The following is an 11,986-nucleotide window of genomic DNA, read 5'->3' as shown; positions in this document are numbered from 1 at the left end:
CTAAACAAAAAAATAAACCAAAAGAATATGAATATAATAATAATTAATTAGAAGTATAGTTATGAATGATAAAATGTTCTAGTCGAACGTTTTCAATTCTAGCATTCATTACTATACTCGTTACTGATTATTATTCTATTAATTTATATTTATGTTTTTTTCGTTCCTCTTTTATGTAAATTCTTATAGTTTTATCATACATTATAATATTTTTATCTTATTATCATTTAGCCCTGATGAAGTGAGGCAAAACGTTGATTACAATTAAATACTTTTGTTTTTGCTATTTTGAGTACTTTTATGACTCGCCACCTTCCTAATAATCTATGTATATATATTAAAGTAAATGTATGTATGTATTGACGAGAAACCACGTGAGAGGCCAAAAACCAGATGGATAGACAGAATCAACAAAGATGTGTATGAGCTACATGCAGCAAGCAGGAAAACAGTAGTCCAAGATAAGTGTAATATGGTACTAGTGTGTAATAAGTGTAATAAAGTACCCATATATGGGTACTTTGAAAACAAGTACTTATTGGTTATACTATTAAACGAAACGAGATAATTTTTCAAATTCACGATGAACCGCCAAATTTTTCCCCAATGCCTGAAGTATTCTTGTACCTGGTCTATAAGGCTGGGCCACCCCAGGAGGGTTTTATAACCAGGAGGGGTGATTCACAGCTACAGTAACAGAACAAATAATCATATGCTGCAGCCAAATTCAAACCTGGGTCATTGAAGTTAAAAGCATATCGCCATACCACTGTGCCACCCCACTCCCCTTAATATCATCTTGGATTTCTAAAAATCTTATTTGATTTTGGGACGCGAAATATGTTTTACCAACAAATAAAAATTGGTGGTTTGTCCCAGTAATATCGAGAAAATAAATGAGGGAAACCAAGTAAAAAATAATTTTCAACTAACAAAATCTTGTCTAGCAGAATGGCCTGTGTGCGGTAGACCTTACTCAAAAAAGGAAAAATTGTACGAAACTGAATTTATATATTTAAGGCGGGAATATACCTGGGATATAACAGTTACTTTTTCGATAAAATCGAAAGTGCTAGTACTAGAGAACCATTTTTTCGATTTTCTCGAAAACGGCTTTAGAGATTTTGATTGAACTCGTCATATCAATGTACAATTAAATGGTATATAATATCATCTAGACCTTATCCTCATTTAATTGATCTGACAGGGCTTAAATGAACAATTTTAAAATTTCTTCCTCTAAAGTACCTTTAATTTTTTATTTGAAAAAAAAAATCTCATTTTTAGCAATAATAAACAATGGAACCCGATCGCATCACGGCTTCGTTAAACTGTTATATTCTTGGCAGGAACTAAATTTATATCTGTTATTCCCACCTTGAGAAACCCTGAAATACAAATTTTTATAGCAACAGAAAAATGTTGTTCATAATTTTTGCCTTTTCCCGTCTTTTTTTCTCGAATACCACAAAATAGCGATAACTTAAGCACGGGCCCACCACCCTCCATGGTGAGTGAAAGTTGGGTGAAACGCCCAACGCACCGGATTTGTTTAGAGCGGGATGAAATTCTAATACATTCAGAATCTTATTTACAAAATGTATTGTAATTTCATTTCATTTAATAATTTAGGGTTAATGACAGCAAGATTTTATAAATTATTTAATTAGGTGTAGTGAAAATTATCTTTCTTGTTTAATTTCCTTAAATAGAAATCGCTGTTATTTATCAATGATTTATAAATTAATGAAATTAAACAAGAAAGATAACTTTCTCTACGTCCAACTACATTATTCCATTATATTTCTAAAGTTGATTTGAGGAATCAAATAATAAAATAAAAAATTGTTCAAAAAAATCACTATATTAATTAAGAACTAAACAAATGAGGAGAAAAGGTTTTTTTTCACATTACAAATACCCAACTTACGATGCCGGAAGCAATAATCCCTCCAGATTTTCTTTAATAACAAGAAAAGCATTCTGGACGTTTTATAGAATAAAACACACTTCATGTACCAAAACACTGTATTAAGCAATAAAAATAATTTTACCTGGCAGGTGATAGGTACTTATGAAGTTCGTCAAGGATAAAGAAAATATTCTAAAATTATGTTCATCGAATGATATCAGTAAGATTAAACTTCTGCTATACGAGGATAAAATATCGGAAAATTCTTTACAACGAACAGGCTGTTATTTCTTTCGATTTTGCATACAGCTTATAAACTAATCAATTCAAAAGGGTAAAGAAAAAATATATAATAAAAACAAAGAGTTCATTATAATTATCTATTGTCTTTTATATATAGTTTTTTAATCCTATTCATGCTTTAAAATGACTTCATATGAGTAGTTAAAGAAACAAAGTGTTTAAAACTTATTAGATGTCAGTTCTCATGCATTTATTTTTTCACCAATCTCTTATCCCTTCTGTTCACTTTATAATAGTTTCAGTTGATTTTTGAAAGCTTATATGAGGTTGAAATGTCATGAATACATTGCCCAGTACAGATATTTTCGGCTGTGTTTAAAACCAATGAAATCGATAACAGGGTATAGACGAAATATGCCGACTTCCTTGTAAACTACTGCGCCCGGTAATCGATAATAATGCGCATCGTTTATCGATTTATGGTTTGACTGAGACCTAGTATACATTTGAAGGTTTATGTTCAGTGTAATTTAGCCTGGATAAAGGTATTTATTGTCTTCATTGTTTTGTTGATAGCTATAACGATGTAGAATAGAACTAAGCAGCCCTATATTTATGTTATTATTGCTAGTACTTACAGTTATTGTTTTTTAGCCTTTGTTTACATGTATGTTTGAAGCTAAAATTTGTAACTTTGGCATATTTTTCTGTTTTCAGTGTTGGAAATGGCTGCTGTATTAGCTGAGAACTATCAGCTAAAATGGCATAGCCATAGTACTCATCTTCATAGCTCTGTAGCCACTCTTTACCGTTCTGATAATTTCACTGATGTAACCCTCGTAACTTGTGATGGAAGATATTTAGCTGCTCATCGCTTTGTATTGTCAGCATGCAGTTCATACTTAAATCGTGTTCTTCAAGTCGGCTCAGCTAATTCTGGTCCAAACTCTAATCTTGTTATTGTACTTCCACCTGATATATCTTATCGTACCTTGGCTATATTACTTCAATACATGTACAGCGGTGAAGCAACTGTTAGCAATGAACAGTTGAATGGAGTGCTGAGAGCTGGTGAAATTCTTCGTATCAAAGGTTTATGCCATAACAGAGAAAAATCAAATAGTCAGGATTCATCATCTGCTGCCCCATTACTTCAAAAATCTTCTTTTGATAACAGTCATAGTTCCAACTCGTTGCCAACTAATAAAATTCTTTTACAAGCAGGAAAGACTAGTGAAAGGATTGAAAGATGTAGCTCTGCATCTAGTTCCATCACTGAAGGAAGTATTCATAAGCACCCAGTGTCATCTAATGGCAAGTCGACTTCTAATAATTCAAAACATGATGAAACCTTTAATAAATCTACTGAAGATAGCAAATCATCATCAGACCCAAAATCAAGTTCTTCGAGCAAAGAAAAACGTGATTTGGTCAGCCCATGCCCATCAATGGAAAAGATAACTGATGATATTAGGATTGAAGAAAACATGAAAATTGAACTGTTGGTGAAAGAAGAACCTTTAGATTGGAATGATAATGAAGATACTAATGTCACTCAGGATGATAATACGATGGATCAAGATATCAGGATTAAAACGGTCAGTTGTGTATGTTTATCGTAATTTTCAACCACTCTTTATCATATAAAATATTAAACTTTCTGTTCTTCTACATTTAATCTCATTAATATTTGTAATCGTTTTATTTCATTTGGTAACTTTTTGGTTTATTTTATTTTTGACAACATTCTTAATCTCCCTAAGCTTATGCTGTCAAATATTATTGTGTTGTTCTATTAATTAACAAAATACCTTTTATGAAGTTAGTTTAGTCAGAAGTCTGAGTCTCTGTGTCAAATACAAAATTCAAGATCTATTGATTGATCTAAAATCCCTAATCATGAATATGGGCTCAAAAGTACGCCCCTAACTGCTTTTATTAAGGATTTCAACCACTTTGGTTGTTAAATTAATTCATTTATGCTGTATAAATTTTCAATTAACTTATTCTTTAGTTAAAATCTTACAATAATTAAATTCAAAGCTCACTTAAATCTAAAGATGCCTCTGTATTCATGTCTCCATATACAAAGTTATATCGATACTGAAATACACAATAGTTACGAGTCCTTTTTGCTATCATTTTATTCCTTGTGAACTTCTGCTTTTAATCCATAACGTCTCAAGTCCAGTTTTTAGTTAAAGACACCTGAAAACCTTATAACATCCACACTAAAAAAAGATAAGTGAAATCAAAATATGTTTTACAAACTTTGTTCTAGAGTTTTTCATTACTTTGAAAAACAGACTTAGGATTATTGTGTTTAAGATATTGATATAGTAGTTTATATTATTATTTATAATTTCGAAGTAATTGCTTGAAAAAGAAATTTTATGACCTAAACTTTATTTAAATTACAGGAACAATTTTCTGACAATGAATGTGATGAAAACAACCTGTACGCACCATTAACTTGTGATATGTGCCACAAAACATTCACTACCCCTGCATTATGGGTTCGGCATATTGAGACTCATCCTGTTACAGACGTACCCAGAAGAAAAAGAAGAAGAAATCAGGTTAGTTTGATGTATATATTATTATATTAAAACAGAAAGTCAAAACAATGTTTTAATAGTAGTTTTCCAACACAGTTAAAAGCTATTAGCAAACTGTCAAAGGCAAGCACAGAATTTAAAATGGAATGGAAATGTACAGGATTTGGAATGGAAAAGTCATACACTAATCTGTAGATGGTAAAACTTTCTGAACATAAATCATCTGTCAGCTCTTAATTTAACTGGTTCTAGAAACAGAGTTTTCAATTTAAAAATCTAATATCTAAAATATTTTTAAAAAATTTCCTTTTGTTTTCTGTTTATGGACTAGTTGATTTATTTATTAATATACTGTGAGATATTCTTTTGGTTATGATCAGGTGATGTATGTAGGATCTATTGTGTTAAATCATCTGAAAGTACCTTGGGGAAATACTTTTATTTACTTTTTATAAATTTAAAATGTTTTAAATTAACATAGATATAAACTTAAATACTTTCAGACAATGTAGAAATATTGTTATTATCACAACTACTCAAATGATAACAGAATCTGCTATAAATTATATTTTTTTTTTTTTTGTCATGTTATCCTATATTCTACACCAATGTGTGTCATAACTTTGAATTTATTAAACAGTTCCTGTTAGGAATTCGTTAACGATTAACTTTGAAACAACTTAAACTGGCGACTACCTGTAGTTATTATCATGAATTTTCTTGGCTTCCTTTATTCGATTATTCTGAATTTAGCGGCTTTGTGAGAGAGTTGACGAATTCTTGAAGGTATTTAAATTGGTGCAAATGAAGGAGAAATATATAGAACAGTAAATAAATGTTTATTTTTCCCCTTATAAACCTTTACTAGTAATAAAGTTATTTATTCTTTATCATGTATGCTTAGGACCGACTTGGAAATCACATGGGATTACTGTGGAAAAAAGATTATATCACATAGTTTAATTAGTTAGACAACTACTATATCATAAAACAAATTATCACTTACTGGAAAAACTATGTATACAATAGTCATATACATGTTAATTACATCTAGCATATACAAGCCACTCAGATGTAGAGCTTCCTTTTACATCACTAATAAATCATTGGACAAAGATCTAGACCTACCATTTGTGAATCATTTAATGAATTAACAATACAAACATTTTCATAACTCACTTGTTGGACACCCAAACCTACTGGTACTAACATTCCTAACTGAATTCCAACCACAGAACCCGACAAGAAGACTGTAATGGAATAGAGATCTGCTACATTAAGCACATTACCCTAGTAGTGCCTTCTGTTCAAGTTTCCATATTAATCCTGTAGAGGGAATTTTTCCTGTGGAGTTCAAATTTATAATTTATACCAAAAGACATTTGTAAAATTTTTAAATTAATAATAATTTATTCTTGGTTTCCTTGTTTGATTTTTCTCCATACTGGAATGAATGTTCTTTAAAACTCTATTTTATTTTCTAGAAAATAAATGAGTATTTTTTTTTTTTTTTAATGACTAAATCTTAAGTACTGTAGTTTTCTTTTCTTGTTTTGTTGCACTGACATGAGTAAGTGGTATCAGCTTTAAAGTGATTAGAATTAATGCCTTAAATTTTCAGACTGAAAGTGATGACGGGGAAGATGATGAATATCCTACGCTTAGGTGTGAATTGTGCCAAGAAGTTTTTACTTCTCCTGCAGAATGGGTTCGTCACATCCAAGGATCACACACAGAACAACAGTTAGCACTTAGCAATGATTTAAGATCAGGAAGAAAGTCTCCTCGAGCAACCTGTCCATCCTGTTCAAAAACATTTCCTTCAATAGCCTCCATGCTAATTCACAGTCGTACGCATACTGGTGAAAGACCATATGTTTGTTGTGTTTGTGATAAGGGTTTCAATGTAAAAAGTAATCTCCTTAGACATCTCAGAACACTTCATGATCACCTTATTAATCCAGGTAAGATCATTTTACGTTAGTTACAACATAATGCTTAGTGATTATTAGAAACCTGTATTTTTTTTTTCTTTATTACTATGAAGATTTCATATTGAAATTAAAAAAAGGTAGCTAATTAATAGAAGCTACCATTTTAAATAAGATTATTTTTATTAAAAAAATGGCTAACCTAACTTCTTCTGTCACAGCTTGAAGATAAAGCAACCATGATTTTATTTTACTTTATATTTATGTTAGGTCAACATATATTTCCAGAAAAGTAGAAAGTTATCAGCAGAGCCTGAATTTTTATGCAGTAAAAACCTTCAGAGTATGCCATATAATATGCAATAAATGTACTCTAAGATACCCTGAAATATGCAGGGTGTATTTGAATATACTATGAAAGAAATTGGAATACAAATTAAAAGTTAAGCGAAAATGAGTTCTAATTTTGTTGTTTTGTTAAGAAAAAAAAAACAAAGATCATTCAACATATAATAGAATCTTGCCATTTGTAACGGCAGTAATTGTTTGTAAAAAGGATAACTAATTGACAGTATTAATAAAACACAAATTAATATGAAAATAATTAAACATATCTTATCAAATTATGCATTTATCATCAAAAAAGCAAAACAAAATTTAGCAGATTACATCTGAGTATACTGATTCATAAAGATGTTCGATCGTCTTTTTAAAAACTGCATGCAAACAAAATATGCAGTTGTATAAAAATCCAGGCTTTGGTTATTAGTAATATTTGTATATTACTGATATTGGTGTGCATCATGTTTTAGTGATACATAGTGATTTCTTTGTAGTTTTCTCATGATGTATTTTTTTTTGTAATTTTTTTCCTTTCTATTATATTTTATTTTTGAATATTTGTTCCCAGAAGTTCCGTGAAAATGAAGACAATTCTTCTCGGTGATTTAATACCAACGAATACATCTTTTAAACTTAAGTAATACCATCTTCATCATTACTCTGTTTCTTCTTAACTCTGTTCTGTAATGAGAAAGAGGCATTTTATTAATAAAAAATGACTCTTTTTATATTTAACATGTTTTTCCAGTAGATTTAATGTTTATTTATTACTTTGTAAATTTCTTGTGAACAAATGTTGTAATGTGTATAGATTTGTAAAATCTTATTTATGCTATAAACTTATAGCATGTATTTTAATGACTTTGTATATTCCTCGGTATTCATAAACTTTGTCATAATCTAAATAATTTTTCTATTTTGTAAATTACATGATTACTCATCATTTTCATATAATGATAATTGCTACACTTTCCACTACATTAAATTTTTTCTAGTCAAATTAATTGCCTACTTGTATATTTTTCTGGAGAAAAAAAAAATTAGTTAGTAATTTATCATTTATTAAATATCAGATTATTTTTTTATAATTCAAATTGAAAGTGTCTGGTATAGCTGAATATTATTTCTAAATGGATCTTATCCAACTATTACATTTCCTTTTAAGTTCTTAATTTTTACTTGAAATAAATAGTGTGGGGAAGTCAATTTGTCTAGTTAATCGAAATAATCTCCTGAATCCGAATAATCTCACAAAGTGATCTATGTGAATGTAGTGGAGTTGGTCTAGCTCAAAAATAAAAAGTCATAAAACTGTAATTATGTATTTAAAATAGGTATTTGCCTGAGATGATACCAGAAATGCCATTTTATAACATTAATTTAACCATTTTCTCAAAAAATTACTAATGATATCGATTAAACCCATTAAAATATTTAATTTTTAATATGAGTTTTATCCTCTTTACTCAAATAGTCCATTTTCAAAATATCTTCCTCTAAAGTACTTTTAACTTTGTTTATTTAAAACAATTAACGATCTATTATTGTTATGCAATTAAAATGCATAAATATGAATCATGAAAGATTTTGATGATTAACTGAAAGAGAAAATAAATGTTTTCCTATTCCTAGGTCATTATGACTAGTCACCTTTTACTTTTTCATGCCTATAAATGAAATACATAGTTAGAAAAAGTATTCCCATCTTGAATTCTAGAAAAAAAAAATGTTATTTTTTTTAAATATACAAGGATTAATTTCATCTCAATATAGGTATAATTTTTAGATAAAATGATTTATGTGTTGCTCTTCATGATTGTATAGATAATTATCTCATTATTTTAGGATTATTATTATGGGACTACGTTCCTGCAAGAACCCGGGCCTCCTTCACCACATCCAACCATTCTACATGGTCTCTTGCTTTCTCCTTCTATCTGTCAACAATCATAGACTTCACCTCCTCCACATCATCCAGCCATCTGATTCGGGGACATCCTCTTTTTTGTTTTCCATCTGGTTTGCTATAAACGATCTTTTGGGGTATTTTTTCATCAGGTATCGTCTCAACATGTCCTAACCATCTTATTCTTGCTCTTTTGACTAGTCATGATGCTGGGTTTCCTAAACTGATCCATCAGCTCATCTTCTCCAAACTCCATTCTCCGAGACTCCTCCCCAATACCTTTCTCTCCCAGGAGTTGATCATCTGTTCTGCTTTTCTTGTCAAGGGCTTTGTTTCTCCCCCATAGATCACTACTGGCCTTACAATGGTTTTGTAAATAACCACTCTCATTCTTTTAGAGAGAGCTCTAAGCTTCAATATTTTCTGCAGTGAGAAATAACATCTATTTCCTGCTGCTATCCTGGCCTCTATTTCCCTCTTTACTTTGTTGTCATCTGTAAACAGGCTTCCTAGGTACTTAAACTGCTTTACATAACTGAAACTGTGGTCTCTGAACGTCACTTTGCTATTCTCTTCCTTATCCTTTCTTGAACTTTTCAAGTATACCGTCCTGTCTTTACACTTTAAGGCCCAAGGCCTGCTTCTTTAGATTCTTGGAATGTTCCTTTAATGCTGCTTAGGTTCTTGAATGTTGAGACAGTCGATTGTAAATGGTCCCTCCTGGATTAATTCTAATTAAGCAAATAGCTACTTTTAACACTATATTAAAAAGCAGAGGAGCCAGAGGATCCCCCTGTCTTAAGCCATTCTCCACAGGAAAATTCTGGATAAGATTAAGTTGAAAAAATAAAATAAGCAAAACATTTTTTATTTATTAACTATGTTGAATATTTGAAGACTTGTTTATGATTGTTTTTAGATTAGTTGTGAAATTTGCTTACGTTTCATTTCCAAGAGAGTATTTGAAGACCACCAGGAAAAAACAAACTCAATTATTTTATTAAAAATTAATTATAATGGTTTCTGATATATTTATGGATGGTGAACATGGTACTAAATTCAACATTTAGAATACATGAAAAACAAGTTAGCCAGAGTGAAACTAGGAGATAATGAGATTACATGGCTTCTAAATTGTCAGTGTTAGTTTTAATTCTTGTTTTGTTTGAGCTTAAGTAGGATACTAAATTGTGGACACAAAAGATACCTGATTTTGCTCCTGTTAAGCTGTACTTTTGAATCCATCCCATTTTAATGTTATTTTTTTATTTGATAACTGCACCAGATTCTGCATTACACAATGAATCAATTGCCATTTTGAATTTTTTTCAACTGACATCTTTTAAAGAGGATTGAAAGATTCAAAAGTAAGCATTGTTCTTCTCGAAATTTAGAAAAAAATTATATCTCATTTTTCCCCTGAAAAAAATTGTTTTGATATTTATTTTTACCTGGAATGAGAGCATCTGAATCTTTTCTAGCTTTCTCATCTTTCATTTTAGTTAAATGCAACTTCTTTATGAGAAGGGAGCCATTTTAATGTTACATTTTTATAGGCAATGGTCTTGGAGGTTATACAGCTATTTTGCTTCCCAACAATGATTATTTATTGGTTTTGATTTCACTCAATAAATCAGCTACCAAACACTTTTCAATTTAAAGTGAATATTTAAAAAAATTATGCCATTGGCTAATGTGCAATAAACTCTTATGTTGAAAATCTTTTTTGTAAATAAGTCAAATTATTTATTTATTTTTTTTAAATGTTTATACCTATGTAAATTAATAACTAAGGTGTTTTTATTATGACTTGTGATGCTTTTTGTAGTATAAGAAAGGAGGGATTCTGTAAGACTTGAGTCTCTGTTATTTAATATTTCTTTTTCTTTTTTTTTTATTTATTTATTATTTTTAATACCAATTTCCAAAGAATATTATAAATACATTACTTCTCAATATTAAATATATCCAAAGTGTAGTATTTATTACCTTTACAGTATTATATGATTTTCAATATAGAATGCTAAGTTACCCCAACTATTATTGTATATAGGATTTAGGTCAATTCATTACATAATTATTAAGAGCTTTCATAATTCATCTGAATAATCTTTGTTTCACTCATTGTTCATTTTGATTACAATAATACATTCTCTAACTATATTTGTAACTATAGCTCACACTGCTACATATCACTAAGATTGTACTGAACAAAGAAAAATAATAATTTTACTATCTTTGTTTGAATGATTTCTATTCAATGTCTAAACACGTTCATTTGTTTTGTTTTTTTGCAAATAATATTCTTCATTTATTATATTTTAGTTGGATATATTTTTTAAATAATAGAAAATTTTTCTTAATAAATAGTATTTTTTTCAATACTTCCAATCTTCTAGTCATTTTTGAAAAAACTGTTTTGTCATTTATATGTATGGTAATAATAACTTGGTTGTAAATAGTTGTTTATCATTATATTTTTACCCTATTTATTTACCTTGAATAGTACTTCCAAACTGTATTCAGTTTCTATTTGTATTTAACATATAAATAAATATATGCTATCTATAAGTGTAAACTATATACAATTTATGTATTATATCAGTGGCTTTACTTTGGCGTGGCTAATATTATTTCTTCAGTATGTTTAAAATAATCTAATTATTAATCAATACTTTCCACAATCTGCCTTACCCAATTTTGAGGTGACTGTTCAGAATCAGAAATTGCATTTTCGTGCAGTAATAAAAAAAAAGGATGCAGAAAAAATTTATGCAATATACAATTGAACATTACTATTGACCGAAGTGTATCTATATAAGTAGTGTTGTCTCACATTAAGGCTATGAATTAAGACGTTGAGAACCAGATTGGGCTATCCCACATTTTTGTAAAAATAATATTTGAAGTATCTAAGCAATGTATGTCATGCAATCTGTTGGCTGTATAAAGAGTTTTATTTTCGAAGCTTAACAGGAGGTATAACCAGTTTAACATATTGATTCTTTGACCTTAAGTTGGTAGTATAAATGGCTTGGTCTACTCTCTACTAAATGCTGTGTAACTGTAAACTGATATGATTGGAGGAGATGAT

The 11,986-nt window shown here is 29.6% G+C and overlaps 1 protein-coding gene across 1 annotated transcript; it reads left to right on the top strand.

Annotated features, from left to right (window-relative positions):
• Window positions 1-2,442: 2,442 nt before the first annotated feature.
• On the top strand, window positions 2,443-9,442 carry LOC106682580 (zinc finger and BTB domain-containing protein 18.3). The gene is made up of 5 exons (XM_014423516.3): window positions 2,443-2,700; window positions 2,873-3,753; window positions 4,576-4,734; window positions 6,335-6,677; window positions 7,555-9,442. Exons 2-5 carry the CDS (start codon window positions 2,881-2,883, stop codon window positions 7,563-7,565), a joined length of 1,386 nt encoding a protein of 461 aa, XP_014279002.1. The 5' UTR covers window positions 2,443-2,700; window positions 2,873-2,880; the 3' UTR covers window positions 7,566-9,442.
• The last annotated feature ends 2,544 nt before the right edge of the window (window positions 9,443-11,986 follow it).

Source organism: Halyomorpha halys, unplaced genomic scaffold, assembly GCF_000696795.3.
Source record: "Halyomorpha halys isolate HHAL.00 unplaced genomic scaffold, Hhal_1.1 Scaffold425.1, whole genome shotgun sequence".
In the NCBI taxonomy this organism is placed as follows: domain Eukaryota; kingdom Metazoa; phylum Arthropoda; class Insecta; order Hemiptera; family Pentatomidae; genus Halyomorpha; species Halyomorpha halys.
This window is presented reverse-complemented; position numbering and strand designations above follow the sequence as displayed.